Raw genomic sequence first — 23193 nt, 5'->3', positions numbered from 1 at the left:
GTACCTTTCCCTAAAATTGTTATATACCTTCCCTAGACCTATGCGAATCTTTACTGTAATGGAAAACTATGTCCGTTCAGCGGTTACCGAGATCTTTAGCTGCAGACAGATAGACATCCTGTTACTGCATTAATTATTACATAATGATTTTTAAAACAAAAGTTATTGCTGCAATACTTAAAGACTTATAATTAATATTTAAATTTTTTCTCAAAAAATGGGGGGTTATTGAACTAGACCTCAAAAAAGGACATTTTACATATCCTAGTTTATAATAACACAAGCAAAACTGACCAAAATTTGATTGATTGTCGACCACTAGGAAGAAGAGGCCATAATATCTAACTTAATCGCCAATGGATCACCCCTCTCGGTTTCTAACTACCTCCAGGAAATCAATGTTTTAAAAAATTTTAAGTTTTGTTTTAGAAAAAAATCAGTTTCTTCAGTTGGACTGATATTTATGTTAGTACCCAAAGTCTTATAGACACCTTCTTTCATTCATTTGCCGAAAAACTTTGGGTACTTTTATTAAATATTGATAGGTTTTGTTTAAACTAGCAGTGTCCACACTTTTTAATTACTTATTTTATTGAGTTTAATTATCATCATTTATCGTCAATTGCTTTATCTCTTAGGATGTCTGAAGTTTTTAGATGTTTCATTGGTAATATTTACTAGAAAGAAGCAGCTTACAGTGTCTAATAATAATGACGTCATACGATACAAATGATCAATGATAGGCCAGTATACATTTTACCATGGGTCAATTACGATGTATACTAGCCTGTCATTGGTAATTTGTAACGTATGACGTCATTATTTATTAGGCACTATAAGCAGTTTCTACAAGTTATTTGAAGAAAATCCTCAAGGTTTATTTAAACATTGCATCACTTGGAACAGACTGCCGCTATCCAGCCCACAACAGAACAACAGCCAGACAACCTGCTACTCCAACAACAACAACAATTTACACAGCAACAGCAGGGATTTGGTCGTCGCCATCAAGGTAATTTTTTTTTATCTCATTGTATTAAATGAAGGTTTCCGCGGATATCAAAATGTAAACTTGTTAGATACACCAGTTTTGTTAGCCCCTACGGTCCGAAAGATCAGTTTAACAAAACTGGCTTTGATTATTTAATTTTTATTTTTATATTTGTGGGAAATTCTCCGAAATACGTTGCTATACATGATTTTTCAGTTTGACGGTATCCGCTTGTATGGGGTACACCCTCTATAGGATATTAGGATAAGTAACATCCAGCAGACAACTAACTCATTTTTATTGCACTACCTTTGTCTGTAAGTCCCAACTGGGCAGGGTGATGATTTGCGTCTGTTTACGGGCCAAGGCATACCCACTGATCTTATTATCAGATTCACGTGCAAAAACTGTAACATTGTTAACACTTTACACGTCTCTAGTATGTCACAATGTGGCCCAGACTCGAACCTCTCTCCTCCTCGTTAGCAAGCAGGCTTAAGTGGGTTTTCTAAAAAACTTTGCTTTCCCCACTTTGTAGAGAATTTAATTAATGTATGTTTTTTTTGGTTTTGGTTTAAATATGAGTATTGGATCAATAGTTAGATCTATGTTATCAAGGTATGAGACGCGGCCCGGGTGCTGCTCGAGCGGTCAACCATAGACCTGGAGGTCCCGGGGCCTTTGGAGGACCTGGAGGATACAACTACCTGCCTGCAGCTATGGTTAACGACATGACAAATCCTAACCATGCATTTAAAAGTGAGTAAATTTTTAAAAATTTTATTTGTAACATAAAAGTTTTTAATATAAATAAATCAATTGAGACCAGGCTTCTAAAGTAAAAAAATTATGTACCCCTTCCTCATGGCCCATTATGATAAACAAAATTTCCCTTGTGTCAATTGAAATTATTAGTGAAAACGTTTGAACACTATTACTCTGTAAAGAACAAAAATGAATTAATCTAGAACCCCAAAGTTTCCCCCCCCCCCCTGGCCGAGATTATCCTATAATAAGTTTTTTTAATCTGAAGCTAAAGATCTCGGAAAATACTATTATGAATTAATTATACTTTTCATCGTCTCTTGATAATTGAATTCTTGGGGTTATAGGCTATTTAGAATAAAATATTGCATTTGAAATCTCTCCCAATACTGAGTAATCTAGCAGTTTACCTTACTTTTGAATAGCCTAGAGATTTAACAAACAAGGATAATTATATCCACAAGTAGTAAAGCAATTACAAGCTTGCATTATCCTTTTAAATAAAGTAACAGGTTCTCTGTCTGGCTTCTTGTCTTTCTGTATGTTAGTACAGAAGGATCTCACTAACAACTGATATGGTTATCCTGTAGAGGGTAGCTTTTCATAGATCCTGGGAAGGTTTATAGCTATTTTGTGGGAGGTTACCACAACCCTACCAAGAAAAATCGCCCATAGAAAAAGATTACCCTCAGTACATTAAGTAAAGTAATAAAAATGAACTTAGTCAATCAATGTTCAGAAAGATAAATTTGTAAATAAATCACGTAATATGACACTTTTGTTACATTGCTCGTTATGTTTAAAACATTCTGTCTTTTTAAAACTTCTTATTGGATCGCACAGGGTTAAGCCAACCCTCCCCCCCCCCCCCCCCTTCACGCAGGAACTATGTTTTTTTAAACCTAAAATAGGTGGGAATGTCTGATCCAAAAATAATCAGCGACCTTTTAGCGGACACTACGCAATGACGTACAGACAGACCCCATAGTTGTAGAGTAGCTACGCTACCAACAATAATTGAAACCCCGGCACAAAAAGAAACTGACAACAGCTGGTCAAAACTAAAGTCCTGCACAATGGTTTAAAAATTTGATATTACGTGCAAAAAAATTATGTCACAAAATTCATAGTTTGTCGCTATTTTGAATGTTATATTATTGCCACCATTAAAAGGAAGGAAAGGGGAATATTGGATTGGGTGGTGCAAAGTAGCAGTGGCTAAAGTTTTTCACTAAAAATTTTAATCTACATAAGATTTAATTCTGTTTACCATCATTCATTGGTAAATTTCGCCTTATTATCATCCATTGTCTTATCCCTCGAGTATTCTTACTTATTTCTAATGAAAATATTATATTGATGCAATGTCAAAATGATTATCTTGGCTTAATTTTGTCCATTTTGAATGCACTGTGGGTGGCTAGAAAACCATCAATTGAAATTCTCCATTTAATTTTGTATTGTGCTATTAGTGAAGGATCCATAGGGATAAGACAATGGATGAGAATTTTATGTACATCACCAATGATGATATACAAAATTACCCTTCTGTAGATTAAAATTACTAGTTGATAAGTAAAAATTCAATAAAAGTACCAGTGACATTTACAGTCCAATGTCTTCTCCCTCCCTGGTTATTAGTGCAGTAGAAAATTATGGTTAGCTGAATTTGAGTTTCCGATTGTGTACATAATTTCCTCATCCTATCTCAATATATGCTACTAGCTAAAAGAGCTTCAAACTTCCCCCCAAAAAAATTAAAATAATTAAAATTTTGAATGTATAATGTATAAATCGTAAATACATTATATCGCTTTTCCCTTTGACCGGAGTAGCTGAAAATAGGTTTACAATATCTGCTGTACCACTTTGGAAATTAGGGAGGAAATAGGCAATTAATTTTTAGTTGATCAAAATTATTGTAGGGCAATGGAGGATAATTTGGTAACTTGGGGGGAATAAGGGTTGTAGATTCATCAATTTTCATAGATTGTTATATGATGACAACGAAGATTTTGATATTTATAAAGAAATTGACTTAGATAGTTCATATTATTCTCCTGATCAATTTTGTGAAAAATTTAATAACTCTAAAAACATTTCTATTTTAAGTATAAATTTACAATCCATAAATGCTAAATTTTCTAGCCTTTCTGATTTAATCTATTTTTGGAAAGAAAAAGGGGTTATTTTTGACATCATTTGTATACAAGAATGTTACTCCATTGTCATTCCATCCATTTTTGAAATATCTTTGTATCATCCGATTGTATTTAAAACAAGATCAACTTTCGTTGGTGGAGGGGTAGCATATTATATTAACAAATCTTTGAATTTCTCTGTTCTAAATGAGTACTCCATTTTTCATGAAAAAATTATTGAAAGCTTATTTATTGAATTAGAATTTAACAACAAGAAAAAACTTGTTATTGGTAATTTTTACAGATCTCCTAGCACTGGTGTAAACAATCTCACACCTAATATGCAAATTGAGCTTTTTTTGGAACATTTTCAAGGTATTTTAGATTCTATTAATGAGAGAAAATGTAAAGCTATTCTCTGTGGAGATTTTAATCTAGATTTATTATCTTACAATGTACATAACTATACAGCTGATTTCGTCAGCATGCTCTTCAGCGCTGGCTTCCTGCAGCTGATCTCTAATCCTACTAGAGTGTCAGCCCATAATAATACAGCTACACTTATTGACCACATATGGACAAATGATATTAAGGATCAAATGGTTGCTGGAATAATAACCACTTATTTGAGTGATCACTTTTCAACTTTTCATTTTATTAGCACTAATAAACACAAGCCAAGCCCAAAAGTAATTTCCACCAGAGTCTTTTCTGACAATAATATTGAAAGCTTTAAAGATGACTTACGTAATTTGTCTTTTAATGAAGTCTTTGAAAAAAATAACCCTACAGAAAGCTATGCTATTTTCCAAAACTTATTTCAATCTTCTTTTGAGAAAAACTTTCCTGTTAAAGAAATCAGATTTAATAAAAATTACCACTTCATTCAAAAATGGATGACCAAAGGTATATTAAGGTCTAGGAATAAGAAATTTGAATTACAATCTAGATTAGCAAAAGTTCCAACAACTGAGAATAAGGAATTGTATACTAAATATAAAAATATTTATAACAAAGTTTTAAAAACTGCAAAAAAGTTATATTACAGTAATCTTCTTGTCTCCAACCAAAACAATCTTAAAAAGAGTTGGCAAATTATTAAAGATGCAGCTGGTTTGAACTCAAAAAGAAAATTTACAACTGATAAAATTATTGTTGAAGGTAATGACATTCTTGGTGAAAAGAACATAGGACAGGCATTTAATAGGCATTTCTCTAGTATTGCTCTTAATATTCGACAGACTATACCACCTACTGACAGACCACCTGATTCTTATCTTGAAGAATCTGGCAATCTTTTTAATATTCCCCCAATCACACCTGCAAATATAACCGAAATTGTTAATAACTTTGAGATAAAAAAATCTTGTGACAACCTTGGAATCTCATCATTCTTATTAAAAAAAGTTGTCCATTATATTTTAGATCCTTTATGCCATATTTTCAATAAATCAATTGAACTTGGTTCGGTACCTGACCAATTTAAAATTGCAAAAGTAACTGCTGTCTTCAAAAAGGGCGGAGACCCTTTAAATCTTAATGATTACAGGCCAATTTCTCTACTTCTTATATTTTCAAAAATTCTAGAAAAGTTTATTGCTATTAACTTGCAAGCATATCTTTCTGAAAATAATCTTATTGATGAACTACAATTTGGATTCCAGCCAAATAACTCAACATTTCATCCCATGATTCACCTACTTAATCACGTTAGTAAAGCTATGAATAACAAGGAGTATACAATTGGAATCTTTTGTGACATTCGTAAAGCCTTTGACTGTGTTCCCAAAAATACTCTTCTGATGAAGTTACGTAAATTTGGCATCCATGGCAATATGCTCAATTGGTTTGAATCATATTTAACAGGTAGAAATCAATTTGTTAAATTTGGCCTTTTTGATTCTGATCCATTAGAGATAGATAGTGGAGTGCCCCAAGGTAGCATATTAGGTCCTATTTTGTTTCTTATATTTTTTAATGACTTGCCTAAAACAACACTATTAAAAGTCCTTCTCTTCTGTGATGACACCACTATATTAGCATCTGGTAAAAACCTGAATGAGCTTGTTGAATTTGTTAATGCAGAACTCAAAAATATTTCACAGTGGTTTAGGGCTAATCAAATGTCATTACATCCCAACAAAACAAAATTCACTATATTTTATCCTACCCCCTCTCTTATTCCTTGGAATGAAATCAATCTCTATTTTGATGATAATGAACCAAATACCCTTTACCCTAACCCTTTACTTAGACATAGAATTGACTTTGTCAACCATGAAAGTGATATTCCAGCTATAAAATTTTTAGGTATTTTTCTGGACCCAGCCTTGAATTTCAAAGTTCATATAAATGAGTTGAACAAAAAACTCTCTAAATCATTATTTTGTCTACGAAAATGCCAAAGTCTACTTACTGAAAAAGCCCTCAAGGCTCTGTATTTCTCTATTTTTCATTGTCATTTGGTTTATGGAATCCTTATTTATTCGTGTGCATCACATTCAAATCTTACTGGTATCATAACAAAACAAAAAATGGCTGTAAGATGTATTAAGCAAGCAACTTATTATAGTCATTCTCGACCTTTATTTAAAGAGCTCAATATTTTACCCTTTGAATCTTTATCACTTTATTTTAAATTAAAATTTATTTATGAGTACATAAATAACTTGTTGCCCAGGTCTTTTAATAATATGTGGCCAAGAAGGGGGGAATTAAATGGTAACTATAATTTGAGGAACAATAATAATCTCACTGTTCCTTTTTCCAGAATCAACTTAGTAGAGAGGCTTCCTCTTTGTTCTCTACCTAATACATGGAATAGTTTTAATGACCGTGACAATATAAAAAAAGCCTTAAATCTAAATCAATTTAAGAAGCAGCTTAAAAAATGTATTCTCTCAAGAATAGATATAACATGTAATAGACTACTTTGTCGTTCTTGCCACCTAAGAATGTAAAACCTCTATGTTGTCTGTTTTACAAGCCTTAGATTAATCAATTCTCCATTCTTTACTTAATTATAAGTATTTTAATCATTAATATGAACTCACACACACTCACACAATCATCCTACCATTTCCGTCTGCAAATCCTTTCTCTATTCATATCCCTGTAATATACCCTTATAAAATGTTTACTTTCTCGTTTTAATAAAAAGATTCACACTACCTTTTAGCTTATTTTTCTATATTTGCAAAGGCTATCTAATATCACCTCGAGAGAGATTATTTAGTCCTTTGACACGTATATTAACTTTTTTGTCTTATGTGGATATTATTAACCTTGTTATTATACTGTAATTAATTAATCATGATCAATTTTACTGCTTGTTTGTGATTATTTATGTCATGTATATATGTATGCCTATTTTACTATGTGTCATAAAATAAATATTTCATTTCATTTCATTTCATTTCGTCCCCTTCATGAGGGGCGTACAACGTTGGTGGGGTTTCAAGGAGTGAAATCGCCCCTAGAAAAAAATCCCCCTTTGTTTGAAATGTAGGGCTGAAACCTACTCCCCTTTTTTTCTCTAGTGCCCCTAAAGGCCTCTGGAGACGTAGCCGCTAGTATAAAAGTAATAGGATCTTTGTATGTATGTCTGTACTGAAGTATCTTGCTATCCACTGGACTGATTTGGTTCTCCTTTACAATGTCATAGGTTCTGGGAAGGTTTATAACTATTTTTGTGGGGGGGGGGGTATTCTACTTTTTTTTAAAACTAAAATAAAATATAAAGGGATCGAATTCAACCCACCACCACCTTAAGTTCCCCTAGAGGCAGTACTATTGTGTAGTATTGACGGATGGACGGATATACAGACATACCCTTATTGTAGAATAGCGACGCTGCCAATTATAGATAATGGTCTATATTGAATTTCACATAATTTCTGTTGTTGTCAAGGTCGAGACGAAGATTTGGAGTTTGGCGGCCCTGTCGGTCTTTTTGGAACCAAATCAAGGTGAGATGCACTTTTTACACAGGGATTTCAGTTGATAGGACAATTGACGATAAAATAATAAATGTTAAGTTATGAACCTTTTTTTGTATATGATTTAAATGTATGGAATGCCAAAGACATAATTAGTTATAAAAAATATTCTCCCGGCACCACCAAGCTCATTTTGGGGGGGGGGGGGGGTAATCTTTATTTCATCATAGAGGCATTTTTTTATTTGTGGGGAGGGGGGTAAAAATTGAAAATCCAAAAGTTCTGGGGGGGGGGGGGTAATCACCCCTTTACCCCCCCACCCCTTGGACGTCTATGTCTATCTTCCACACTTTTTTAATATATTAAATATAATGAGGGATTGGTAAGTTTTTTATGCTTAACCCCTGCGGGAAACCCTAAGCATACAGAGCCTATACCAGCGGTGCCCTAACCCTTTATACAAAATGGAGTATAGTCCTTTTATTGGCAACGCACCTTAAGGGTTGATCTTCGTATTTTTCACAGTAGCTTTTCTCCTATTTCTAGCCCCTACGGGGGGCTCTAACCCTGCGGGGCCAATTGTCTAATCCTGTGGGGCAATTACCTAACCCAATATAACCTAACCTAACCTAAAATAACCTATAAAAAGCCATTTTAAAAATGAGACTAATCGCGCCTTAAGGGGCGTTGCCACAAAGGCTATTCCCAAAAAATGTTTCTAAAAATTCCACAATATTACTAAATGATACTTTACAATTCATTTTTAAAAATTTTAAACAACCATATGCAAAGTTAAAGCAATAAAATGTGGATGCACTAAAACAAGGACAATTATGTTAAATAATAGCACAGCAGCCATTACCTGTTAACATTTTTTGATAGTATAGTAAAGTATAAGAAAATGTTTTAAGTTGTTCATTTAAATTTTGGCGGTTTTCCTGGTTATGCCTGGTCGAGCAGAGCCAGCCCCTCCCCCCCCCCCCCTTTCTTTATTTTGAAATTAATCAAAAGTTTTTTACTTTAGGTCAGATTCAATTAGAATATATTAGGCAGAGGTTAGGCTTGAAGAAAAAAAACCTCCCATTTTTTAGATTTATTTTAGAAAAAGGGGGGTAAGCAGTTAATTTCTTGCTTCTTATGGACGGACAGACACAATCACTTGTAGAGTAGTATCGATACCAAAAACTAGAATAATAAACATTTTATTAACTTTTTACTACTCATAATTCTACTTTTACTTTCCTTATAGTATTGTTTAAATTGGTTTCCAGAATGGCTTCAAAACCGCTTAATATCCGCTGGATTAGAACCGGTTTTGATCCATACTGAAAAAAAACATGTAACGTATTACAGATAATTTTCACTAATAATGAAATAAAAATCTTAAGTTTTTATAAGTTTTATAAGCCCCGCGAGGCCAAAAGCCTAGAATTAATCGTAAATTCTTTATTTTACTTTTGCAGAAAGCATTAAATTACTATTAATGTTAAGGAAATATTTAAAACATGTGAAAATGATGTCTATAAATGGCAAAGCAGTAGATATAAAACAATAACAAATTATTATACAGTAAACAATAGTTATACTATTATTTTTTGTAGTTATATTCAATATTTATTGACCAGAAGATTTAAATCTATATTATTCATTTTTTGTAGAACATTTAATACAACTTTTGTCTGTCCTCCTGATAAATATATAGTCCATTGTAAAAGTATTTTTTTTCACAGCAAAAGAAATCCCACAGAAAACATGATATTTTTAACTTTCTGATCCTGGAAAGAAAACAAAGTAGGGGGTTCCGCCGTGTTTTCACAGTAGCTTTTCTCCTATGTCTAGCCCCTTTGGGGCAATAATTGACATTTACCTAACCTAACCTAAATCAAAGGCTACTGTGAAATTACGACGAAACCCTCTTTTTATGATAAGATTTTCTAAATGAAGATTTTCATAAACTGAACAAATAAGTCACTAAATTAGTTAATCATCTATATATAGAACAGCTTGGCTATTATAATTCTGATATACATAAATATGTGCTTGAAACTTTTTGCCACAATTTAAATTAATTAATTAGGTTTTTAATTATACAAAGTGGTCAAGTCAACTTCACAAATAAAGGCATAGACATTTAATAATTAAAAATGAGGTGAAAATCTTTTTGAAACCCTGGCCCCTAATTTAAAAAAAGTTTTACTAGTTCTTGCGGGAGGAAGGGGGTATAATCCTATAGGGCCCCATCCCTGTTGGATTATTCTAACCCTTACTCAACCTAACCTAGTATTAAAAGTATAAATAATTATGTTCATTAAGTCTATTGAATGATGAATAATGTTTTCTTTACTATATCTGAATTACAGTTTACTGTTTTTATCTTAATGTGCATATAATTAAAACTAATTGAAAGTTATTATTTTGTTTTAGTGAGACAGAAGTTATGCCTAGCCTTAACAACCACAAAATAAGGTCAGTTTTTACTATAATTAAGTGTCCATTCAATATTGCTCAACTAATGTAGTTAAAGAAATTTTGGATCATGGAAAAGAAAACTAAGTAGTGCGTTTTGTTATATTTTCAAAGAATCTTTTCTCCTATTTATATGCCTTCAAGGGCCAATTTTCTAACCCTGCGGGGAAATCATTAACATTTACCTAACCTAACCTAAAATAACCCATCAAAAGCTACTGTGTATATACATACGACGAAACCCGCTACTTCGTTTTCTTTCCTTGAGCCGAAATTTTTAAAGATTTAGTTAGTTTTTCTACTACTAATGATTATATTATTTGCTAGTGGCTGCGCCTCTAGCTTCTAGAGGCTTCAATCAAAGAGATGGGGCTGGGTTGTTAAAGTGGAAGGGTTTTTACAGGGCAATTTTTCTAAAAAAAACCAGCCTAAATTCTGGCCTACATTATACAAAAACCAATCGGTCCAGAGGTTTCAGAGCTAGTTGTTTTTTAACATAACAAAAAACATGCATGCAGGTTTATAAAGATACCAGCGGCTGTGCCCCTAGCTTCTAAAAGCTTGGTATTTAAAGAAAATGAAAAAGCAGATAAATATCTCCCAAGTCTTAAATCTAAGACCATCCGAGAGGCTATGTGAAGTTTCACTTAAATGGAGAAATCAATCATACTAGTAGTTATTGAAATCTTAAGCTTCATACAAAAAACGTACTACTTTATATAATACTAGCGGCTTCGCTCCTAGCCTCTAGGGACTTTTTTCCCCAAGAGGTAATTTTAAAAAAATGAATTATTTCTGGTGTTGTAATTTATTTTAGAATAACTGCCTCAAAAAATGGTGGGGAGATTTTTTTTTTGGGGGTGGGGGGATTGTGGGTGTTCCACCCCCCAAAGAAAATAGCTTAAAACCACCACAGGAACAATAGGTATATACCCTGAAGAGTAGAATCCGATTGGTTCAGAGGTTACCGAGATCTTAAGGGACGGACGGACAGACATCATACTACTTTGTATTATAGATAGTATTACGGATGAGCAACTATACTGAAATCTAAAAATAGAATAGCCTAAAACCAAAACCATCTCGGGATTTCAAAAGTTTTTAAGCACAGAATTTAGACTTTTCTAATATGTACAAATTTTGCACAAAAAAAAGTTATCATCGAACATAAAAATACCGCTTTCTATAAAATACAATAAAGTAAAATAGAGGGATTGTACATCAAAAAAAAAGTTTTTATTTAAATTTTCAACTGGTTAAAGTAAAGTAGTTATTATTCAGACAGAATTATAATGTATTTCTTTATTCTCTACTAGCGGCTACGCCCCTAGTGGCCTCTAGTGGCACTTTAAATGTTTTTTGTTCAGGTCTCTACGATACCTCTTTATTGCATTCAAATTCTACGATATTTCTTTATGTTTCGTTCAAGTCTATCCAAAATGGTTTTAAACCTTCCCGGGACCTATGAGAAGATACCCTGTTAAGGAGAACCCGATCGGTTCAGCGGTTAGCGAGATCCTTCGCTACAGACAGTCATACACACATCCTGTTGCTTTATTATAAGGATGTTATTCACTAAAATATTTTGAACTTTAGACACTATAAACAACTTCACATAATTTATCTCCATTGTCCTATCCCTTTCTCGCTGCTGTATATCCGTAAAAGGCATTTTTTTTATCTTTTTAAGTGTCGCATCATTATAACGGTTATTATGTGGTTACAGGATAATACAACAGGAATCCAAAGGGACAAGGCAATGGCCGATAAATTGATGTATATTACAAATGATGATACACAAAATTACCTCTTCTAAAGATTACAATTAGGGGTTGAACGGTTTGGACACTCAACTGAACCCAGTAAAAGTGTCGGACTGATTATGACGTAAAAAAAAATAATTAGCCAATGAGAGGCCACTATAAATTTTACCCTTGGTCAATAATGGCCTCTCATTGGCTAATTTTTTTTACGTCATAATCAGTCCGACACTATTACTGGGTTCCACTAAACTTTATGAGCCAACAAATCAAAATTCAATAAAAGTCCCTAAGGATTTTAAGCCAACGAATAAGAAAACGTTATTATAAAACTTTGGGAACTGGTGTAGTAAACAGCCCAATGTCCCCTCCCTCCCTGATTATACAACTAGCCATTTTTATAATAGCACAGATTCTCTATAATTCAGGGTCTATCTGCTTGTCCGTATGTCTCCACGCATCGATATATTACTACTTGTTGCAGTGTTTCATATACACTAATAAAGTGATACCCGCAGCTGGCTAAACTAATGATACCCCCTTTAACCCTTCCCCTCCCCATCTACTAGATGAACAAACTGACCAATAAATGAGGTCCATGTTAGCAACTTAAATTGACAAAAAAATTATAATACACTTATCATCTAATTATTTCTTAAATTATATTTACTGCGCTAAGATAGATTGTTTCAGCTTTGCCTTTTATGATTGTTGTCATCCTTGTTTTAAAAATAAAATTTTTATAGAAATATAAAATTTTCTATTAGACAGTTACTTTCTCATACATTTGTCATATCAATCAGTGTGCAATCATTTCCGTATAATATCCAGGGATCTGAAGGGATAAGACAATAGCAGATAAATCAATGTTAATCCCCAATGATGATACACAAAATTAACCCTTCTTTAGATTGAAATTAGTGGTCGAAACGTTTGCACACTAAACTTAATTAACCAACAAATCAAAATTCATCAAAGTCTCTAAAGTTGTAAAGCCAACGAATAAGAAAACGTCATTAAAAAATTTTGGGGACTAGTGTAATAAACAGCCCATTGTCTGCGTTTGCATAGTTACCAAAAAACATATAATTAGAATGTAGTGTTTTCACTCAAAGTGCTTAGCGAGCAAAGAACATCCCCACTCCCCTTATTTTTAAAATAGGGGATAGATTTTCTATAACCAATCATTTCTTTAAGTAACAAAAACACACAAAAACCCAACTCCTCACCCTACTTTAAATTTTTTCAATATAAGGAATCAGGATGAAGATTTCTGAGCTCGACTAGTTACTTTGATGGAAACCCCCCAACAAATTAGCTGGTTGATGATTAGTGCGAAGCAAAGGAGAAGGGGCTGATTTTGCTGTTTTAATAATTTGCGGTCTTGATGGTTTGAAAAAATACAAAAATTGCGGAAGTGAATGCATACTAATTATTAAATATCATAATTAGAGAAAATAAATTGTCTTTACAGATAAGTTTAAATAGAAATTGAATGTCCAATTTTCATTAGAATTGACAGTAATTACTCGGTTTTATAAAACTCCTATCTTTGTCTGTTCCATTCTAATCAGAGAGAGGGGAGAACGGACTGTCTATTACTCTAGTCCCCAAAGAGTATAATAACGTTTACTTATCCGTTGGCTTAACAATTTTGAGGACTTCAGTCAATTTTGATTGGCTGTTTCCTTGATTTGAATGTCCAAACCTTTAAACCAATAATTTTAATCTACTGATTGGGTAATTTTATGTATCATTATTGGGGATATACATAAATTTATCGGCCATTGTCTTATCCCTTTAGATCTCTGCGCTCAAATGCTTTGTAAATATTGCAGTAACTGTGCGGCATTTGTTAGGCTGCTTTTAACGAAAATAGCATAAATCCATGTCATGGTATATATTTCCTGAAGTTACAACCCTTGCCGTTTTAGGGATCTTTCTTTAAGAAAAAAATAACTTTACAAAATGTTTTTTTTTATAGATTTTTCATTTTAATCCATTTTCATAATTAAATCATGGCTTGTCCTGTAAAATTTTATAAGACGTTGCCCTCCCACTAGCAGCTGCGCTCCTAGCATCTAGGGGAGGGCAGGATAGGTCATGTAAATAGCCTAAAACCAGCCAAGACAATAATTAAGCTACCCTGAAAAGTACAACCAACTCGGGCCAGTATTTTCCGAGATCTCAAGCTTCAGTCAAAAAACCTTACTACTTTATTTTATATCATAGAGTGATCAACACAGTTTAATTAAACATGTTATTTTTATTTGATAAGTCCAATACACAGTGTTTCATGTCAAGAACAATCTTCAGTTAGATAAATAAAAATACATGATGCTTTAATGAGCATAAATTCTATACTGTTTATTAAAAACAAAAGATGATTTTTTTCTTGCAGTGGAGGTAAGGAACGAGTGGGGGGGGTAATTTTGCATAATAAAAAGGGAAAGAGGAGAGGTATTTAAATTTTAGCATTCAAACTATGACTAATGTTTCTTATTTGACACATAAAAAGGCAATATGTACTTTGTAGTAATGAATATTATGCATGATATATATAAAAAAAAATTGCTATGATATGGCCATATAAGGTTAAGTTTGGTCCAGTAAGTACTTTTTCCGATGTATGCAGTGGTTGAAGACTTCATTTCTCATGTTGAGTGATGTTGTGGTTGATTTTGAAGCATGGGCAATGGAAACACATTCTGTCAGGCATAATTGGCATTTCTTGAAGTTTTGGTTGTAAGTCGTTGCAAGGGCTTTTATTGACCATTTTAGGCTGTGTGGCTTGTTCTGTTCTTTAAGCTTTGAAATGCAGTCAGAAAGCTTGGTACCATTGTTGTTGTGTCTAAATGAATGTAAGTGTTTGTAGTATCTGTTTTTAAAAGGTCCAGATGACAGCCCTATATATTGGTATTTAGTTTGGTTTGTTTCATCTGTGACAAGGGCTTTGTATACTAAACTTTCTGTAAGGCATTTTCCATCCAGGGGGCAATCTTGTGGATTTCTACAGTTGCAACCCTTTTCTGTAGGTAGGTTTGATTCACCCAGTAGTTTTTTGTTATGGCTTTGGATTATACTTCCCATGTTAGCCATTGTTGAATATGAAACTTTCAATGTGTTTCTGTTGTAGTATTTGTGAAGTGGTGAGTTTTTTGGGAAGTGTTTGTCAACTAGCTTTAAGAACTCCTTGGCAATGTTAGTTTTTACTGCAGAGTTGTATGGAGGATTGAACCAAATTACTTTCCTTTTTCTGTTCTTTGGCAAAGTGTTTCGATTTTGTTGTTGTTGTTTGTATGTTAAAGTATGCTTGTAACCTGAGGCTTTTAAAGCTTTTTCATACTTGGCTTTCTCTGATTCAAAAATCGTTTGATTACTTGATAGCTCAGAAATTCTGTTTTCTATCATATTGGGAAGTTGTTTGATTACATTAGCAGGGTGACATGACTTTGTGTTAATGTAACATGGAGGATTTGTTTCTTTCCTGAATGGTTTGTGTGTTCCATTGTTAAGGTTTAAAGTTGTGTCTAAAAAATTCACAACTTTTGTGCATATGTTTGTGGTTATTTGAAAGCCAAGTGATTTAAAATGTTGGGTGACTTTTTTCTTCAAACTTTCGGCGCCTGGGCCACTCAAATTTGTCACTGCTAGTCCATCATCCCTGTATAGGCCAATATATTGTTGGGGTATGAGGTTTTCTAGGCCATTGAGAAGGAAAAGGCCAACAAGTTCAGCAACCTCTGCTGAATCATAACTGCCCATAGCAACATCAAATTTTTCGCCTTTCTTTTTAACCCATGCTTCACCATCAGAAAATAAGAATGTTTGTCTAGAATGCATGATGATATCTACTTCATCTTGGTTGATACAGGTATGTTGTTTAGCAAAATTAATTGCTTTTAAGAGGGTTTCTTTTGAAATACTTGGATAGAATGATTCAATATCAAATTGAAAGAATGTAAGGCTTTGTTTGTTGTTTAGTTCTTTAAACCAATTTAGAGCCTCTTTTGTGCTAGACCATTGGTTTGAACCGGTTTTGGCTTTGATTTCTTTGTTGACTTTTGCCAGGATGTGTTTGCTTATTTTTCCAATCTCAGTTTTTGAAGGATTAATAAGTCTGCATTTGATCCGACCAGGAAAGTCTTCTTTATGGTCTTTGATTGTTATAAAGCTTGAAGTGTCTGAAAGAATTTCAGCTTTTTTAGCCACATCAAATTTATTGGCTAAAGTTTTTGCCTCTAGGTTAGTGTTGTTCACCTCATTTATATTTACTTTCTTGTAATCCTTAGTTATGTTGTTCAGAAGTTGGTTCTTATACTGGGCTAAATTCATCTTGTATAAATTAGCTGTTTTGTCTGCACTAACTATTATGTCGGGTGAGTTTCTTATTATATTGCAGTCATTTTTGAGGCGTTTTTGAAACTCATTTGTTTGTGGACGATATTTTATGTTTGAAATTAACTTAACAAGGTCTTCTTTGAATGGTTTTAATTCGAAGGCCTCCTTATACAATGGAATAGAAAAGTTTGATTTAAGGCCAAAAGAAGGTTTATGTATATTTGTTTGGTTTGTGCATCTGGCCCAGTGGTTAAAAGAAAGATTTTTGGCAAAGTTCTGCAGTCTAAAAGCTACTTCCTTCTCGTACTTAAACCTTGAGGGAACAGGTATATTCTTTAAAGAATAATCAAGGATGATCCTGTCCATGGCCATTGTTGTTACTGTGTTTGATAAGTTTCTTGTTGATAAGAGAGCTCCACCCAGAATTATGAGGAGCAATGTGTATAAATGATCACAAGAATAACTAGAGTGCTCGATATTTAATCACTTAATAGAGCTTATAACATAGAGTGATCAACACAGTTTAATTAAACATGTTATTTTTATTTGATAAGTCCAATACACAGTGTTTCATGTCAAGAACAATCTTCAGTTAGATAAATAAAAATACATGATGCTTTAATGAGCATAAATTCTATACTGTTTATTAAAAACAAAAGATGATTTTTTTCTTGCAGTGGAGGTAAGGAACGAGTGGGGGGGGTAATTTTGCATAATAAAAAGGGAAAGAGGAGAGGTATTTAAATTTTAGCATTCAAACTATGACTAATGTTTCTTATTTGACACATAAAAAGGCAATATGTACTTTGTAGTAATGAATATTATGCATGATATATATAAAAAAAAGATTAAGCACAAAATTCAAAGTTTTGAAGAATTTTTTCATCATTCATTGTCATGAAAAATTCTTTTATCTTGTCCTAAAATTTGATTTGTTAACACAAGCGAAATTCTTGGATGATATCAGCAAAATATTTATCTTTTACAACAAATCTAACACATATGCTATTTGTGTGTGTGTGTGTGTGTATGTGTGTGTGTGTGTGTGTGTGTATGTGTGTGTGTGTGTGAGTGAGTGAGTGTGAGTGTGTGTGTGTATATGTGTGAGAAATAGGAATATATTCTAACATGTTTTCAAGACGTTAAAATTTTAAAATATGCACTTTTACCACAAAAAGGTGAAATCTGGACTTATAAGTAATACAATTTTCTACATATTTTTAGTAGCGCAGCTACTCTATAGCTAGGGTTTGTCCGTACGTCTGTGTGTACGTCTGTAAACACGATTTTAAACATTCGTTGGCTTAAAACTTTTGATTGGGTTGTACAATTCTTTAGTGTCTAAACTTTTCCATCAATGATTTTAATCTACAAAAATTATATTTTTATGTTAATTAGGAATTCACATCAATTTTGCTAAAGATAGTTTTGACTATTCTTAGTTCAATAATGTTTCGCTTTTATGTATGTACACCATTTTTTATTGTTATGAATTCTTTGCCATTGCAAGTGTTATAAAGTGGGCTCTAGATAGATTTATTGCCTCTTATTATCTCTAAAATGGTGTGTAAGGATAAGTTCATGAAATTAAGGGATTCAAATTTTGAATATTTAAGTTGAGGATTATTTATAGTTTTAATCAAGCCTTCTGTCAAATAGCCTAAAATATTAAACTTTTATAATCATTTTGAAAATATTAATCAATTAATTATGCGTGATCAATCTACAAGCGGCTGCGCCACTAGCTTCTAAAGGATCTTGAGGGGAGCTTTCCTAAAATAAAGAACTCAATCTAAGGAATAAGACAATGGACGATAAATTTGTTTATATCCCCATTGATAATAAAACAAAACTACCCTTTCTGTAGATAAAATTATTGATTAAAAGATTGGAAAGTACTAGTTGGAAACCATAAAATTCAATAAAAGTACCCAAAGTTTTTAAGCCAACAAATACGTGGTAATAAAACTTTGGGCACCAGTAAAATTTACAGCTCAATGCCCTATTCCTTCCTGGATTAAATGTATAATTCTTTTTTATTTTGCGCTAATCCCTTTTAGCATGGATTGACCACTGGGAGATAATTTGCTAAAACAAAGATTTTTAATCATTCGCAGCATGATCTAACTAGAAAATAAGGATGACGACATCCATAAGTAGCAAAGCATAAATGAAAATCACGAATATAGACCAACAGACAAAAAGAAAACGATGAGATGTGATAAATGTTAGAAAATCACGAAACCTCTATGAAAAAAAATATAACCAACCAAGTAATTTGTGTAATAGATGCCATTCATAAGGAAAAATCAGCAGTCTATCCTATATAGTAGATGAGAAAATCACAATACCCTATCAAAGCGTCAATTGACGGACAGATAAAGTAAATTAAACTACAGAGTAGCTTCGCTACTTAAATTTCTTTACTGTGTGGTCAAAAGTCACTTTGTTAGATTTTTTAAATTTTTTTAAGGCGAAGCTTTTCTATAATTATGGTCGGTCCGTCTGTAACGGTTAGATCTTTTCGTTAGTCTAGACATGTTAGAATTGTCCTATTAATTTAAATAAAAGGATAAGTAGCTTTTGGTGAAACTTTCACAATTTTTGTTGTTAAGGAACCAGTACGACATGTCTTTCTACCGTAACCCGGAGGACGTTGGAATCCTGTCACTTGGACAAGCAGGTCCATTCAACGGACAGCCTCCATTCCTGGAGCCTGCCAGAGGCCAGGCACAGGCGCAGGGCATTCTCAGACCTGGACTGGAAGGAATTCACAGGTATGACCAGGGTAAAGATAATTGAGAAGCGGTTTATAGTGCCTATAAAAAAAATGACGTCATACAATATAAATGACCAATGATAGGCCAGTACACAGACTAAATTACCAATGGCAGACCAGTGTAAATTTTAATTGATTCATAGTTGACAATAAATTAGTTTACATCCCCAAAGATTACCCCTTCTGTATTTGAAATTCATTGGTTAAAAAGATTTGACACTACTACGTTTATAATCAAACATAAAACATAGGTCCCTAACTTTTGAGCCAATGAATAATATAACATGTTTTTAAAACTATAAAAACCAGTGTAATTTATAGTTTAATGTGCCTTCCCTAAAATGAAATAAACTATGTCGAAATTTCGTGTCTGTCTTACTACATATTTATAATTCCACAAAAATATTTTATGCCATAGTATAGTCGACAAAAATACATTATCAATGATAAGTGAGTGATTAAATTAATTGACAAATATATATATATATATATACATATTCTACTTTTAGGGGAGTAAACGAGATGGGACCTTTAGCTAACATTGAAAATACCGAAGCAACTGATTATAATAATATGGGTGGAGATAGTGACTATACTACTGACTATTATGCTGACTATAACACAGGTAATTATAATAATATGGGTGGAGATAGTGACTATACTACTGACTATTATGCTGACTATAATACAGGTATAATTATAATAATATGGGTGGAGATAGTGACTATACTACTGACTATTATGCTGACTATAATACAGGTATAATTATAATAATATGGGTGGAGATAGTGACTATACTACTGACTATTATGCTGACTATAATACAGGTAATTATAATAATATGGGTGGAGATAGTGACTATACTACTGACTATTATGCTGACTATAATACAGGTAATTATAATAATATGGGTGGAGATAGTGACTATACTACTGACTATTATGCTGACTATAATACAGGTATAATTATAATAATATGGGTGGAGATAGTGACTATACTACTGACTATTATGCTGACTATAATACAGGTATAATTATAATAATATGGGTGGAGATAGTGACTATACTACTGACTATTATGCTGACTATAATACAGGTATAATTATAATAATATGGGTGGAGATAGTGACTATACTACTGACTATTATGCTGACTATATTACAGGTATAATTATAATAATATGGGTGGAGATAGTGACTATACTACTGACTATTATGCTGACTATATTACAGGTATAATTATAATAATATGGGTGGAGATAGTGACTATACTACTGACTATTATGCTGACTATAATACAGGTAATTATAATAATATGGGTGGAGATAGTGACTATACTACTGACTATTATGCTGACTATAATACAGGTATAATTATAATAATATGGGTGTAGATAGTGACTATACTACTGACTATTATGCTGACTATAATACAGGTATAATTATAATAATATGGGTGGAGATAGTGACTATACTACTGACTATTATGCTGACTATAATACAGGTAATTATAATAATATGGGTGGAGATAGTGACTATACTACTGACTATTATGCTGACTATAATACAGGTAATTATAATAATATGGGTGGAGATAGTGACTATACTACTGACTATTATGCTGACTATAATACAGGTATAATTATAATAATATGGGTGGAGATAGTGACTATACTACTGACTATTATGCTGACTATAATACAGGTATAATTATAATAATATGGGTGGAGATAGTGACTATACTACTGACTATTATGCTGACTATAATACAGGTATAATTATAATAATATGGGTGGAGATAGTGACTATACTACTGACTATTATGCTGACTATAATACAGGTATAATTATAATAATATGGGTGGAGATAGTGACTATACTACTGACTATTATGCTGACTATAATACAGGTAATTATAATAATATGGGTGGAGATAGTGACTATACTACTGACTATTATGCTGACTATAATACAGGTATAATTATAATAATATGGGTGGAGATAGTGACTATACTACTGACTATTATGCTGACTATAATACAGGTATAATTATAATAATATGGGTGGAGATAGTGACTATACTACTGACTATTATGCTGACTATAATACAGGTAATTATAATAATATGGGTGGAGATAGTGACTATACTACTGACTATTATGCTGACTATAATACAGGTATAATTATAATAATATGGGTGGAGATAGTGACTATACTACTGACTATTATGCTGACTATAATACAGGTATAATTATAATAATATGGGTGGAGATAGTGACTATACTACTGACTATTATGCTGACTATAATACAGGTATAATTATAATAATATGGGTGGAGATAGTGACTATACTACTGACTATTATGCTGACTATAATACAGGTATAATTATAATAATATGGGTGGAGATAGTGACTATACTACTGACTATTATGCTGACTATAATACAGGTATAATTATAATAATATGGGTGGAGATAGTGACTATACTACTGACTATTATGCTGACTATAATACAGGTATAATTATAATAATATGGGTGGAGATAGTGACTATACTACTGACTATTATGCTGACTATATTACAGGTATAATTATAATAATATGGGTGGAGATAGTGACTATACTACTGACTATTATGCTGACTATATTACAGGTATAATTATAATAATATGGGTGGAGATAGTGACTATACTACTGACTATTATGCTGACTATAATACAGGTAATTATAATAATATGGGTGGAGATAGTGACTATACTACTGACTATTATGCTGACTATAATACAGGTATAATTATAATAATATGGGTGGAGATAGTGACTATACTACTGACTATTATGCTGACTATAATACAGGTAATTATAATAATATGGGTGGAGATAGTGACTATACTACTGACTATTATGCTGACTATAATACAGGTAATTATAATAATATGGGTGGAGATAGTGACTATACTACTGACTATTATGCTGACTATAATACAGGTATAATTATAATAATATGGGTGGAGATAGTGACTATACTACTGACTATTATGCTGACTATAATACAGGTATAATTATAATAATATGGGTGGAGATAGTGACTATACTACTGACTATTATGCTGACTATAATACAGGTATAATTATAATAATATGGGTGGAGATAGTGACTATACTACTGACTATTATGCTGACTATAATACAGGTATAATTATAATAATATGGGTGGAGATAGTGACTATACTACTGACTATTATGCTGACTATAATACAGGTAATTATAATAATATGGGTGGAGATAGTGACTATACTACTGACTATTATGCTGACTATAATACAGGTATAATTATAATAATATGGGTGGAGATAGTGACTATACTACTGACTATTATGCTGACTATAATACAGGTAATTATAATAATATGGGTGGAGATAGTGACTATACTACTGACTATTATGCTGACTATAATACAGGTATAATTATAATAATATGGGTGGAGATAGTGACTATACTACTGACTATTATGCTGACTATATTACAGGTATAATTATAATAATATGGGTGGAGATAGTGACTATACTACTGACTATTATGCTGACTATAATACAGGTAATTATAATAATATGGGTGGAGATAGTGACTATACTACTGACTATTATGCTGACTATAATACAGGTATAATTATAATAATATGGGTGGAGATAGTGACTATACTACTGACTATTATGCTGACTATAATACAGGTAATTATAATAATATGGGTGGAGATAGTGACTATACTACTGACTATTATGCTGACTATATTACAGGTATAATTATAATAATATGGGTGTAGATAGTGACTATACTACTGACTATTATGCTGACTATAATACAGGTAATTATAATAATATGGGTGGAGATAGTGACTATACTACTGACTATTATGCTGACTATATTACAGGTATAATTATAATAATATGGGTGGAGATAGTGACTATACTACTGACTATTATGCTGACTATAATACAGGTATAATTATAATAATATG

General features: G+C 32.4%; 1 protein-coding gene across 1 annotated transcript in view; it reads left to right on the top strand.

The window, feature by feature from the left end:
* Positions 1-23193, top strand: part of LOC145319774 (uncharacterized) — an 82191-nt gene that overhangs the window by 18997 nt on the left and 40001 nt on the right. Inside the window, exons 6-12 of the mRNA XM_080162121.1 lie at positions 323-391; positions 907-1012; positions 1610-1750; positions 7808-7865; positions 10260-10301; positions 19018-19179; positions 19691-19806. Of these exons, the coding sequence (XP_080018247.1) occupies positions 323-391; positions 907-1012; positions 1610-1750; positions 7808-7865; positions 10260-10301; positions 19018-19179; positions 19691-19806 (694 nt within the window). The remainder of the gene's footprint in view (positions 1-322; positions 392-906; positions 1013-1609; positions 1751-7807; positions 7866-10259; positions 10302-19017; positions 19180-19690; positions 19807-23193) is intronic.

The sequence above is a fragment of the Acartia tonsa genome, chromosome 5, assembly GCF_053477335.1.
Source record: "Acartia tonsa isolate MP-2025a chromosome 5, ASM5347733v1, whole genome shotgun sequence".
Taxonomy (NCBI): Eukaryota; Metazoa; Arthropoda; class Copepoda; order Calanoida; family Acartiidae; genus Acartia; species Acartia tonsa.
The sequence above is the reverse complement of the archived record's forward strand: the minus strand, read 5'-3'. Positions and strand labels throughout refer to the sequence as shown.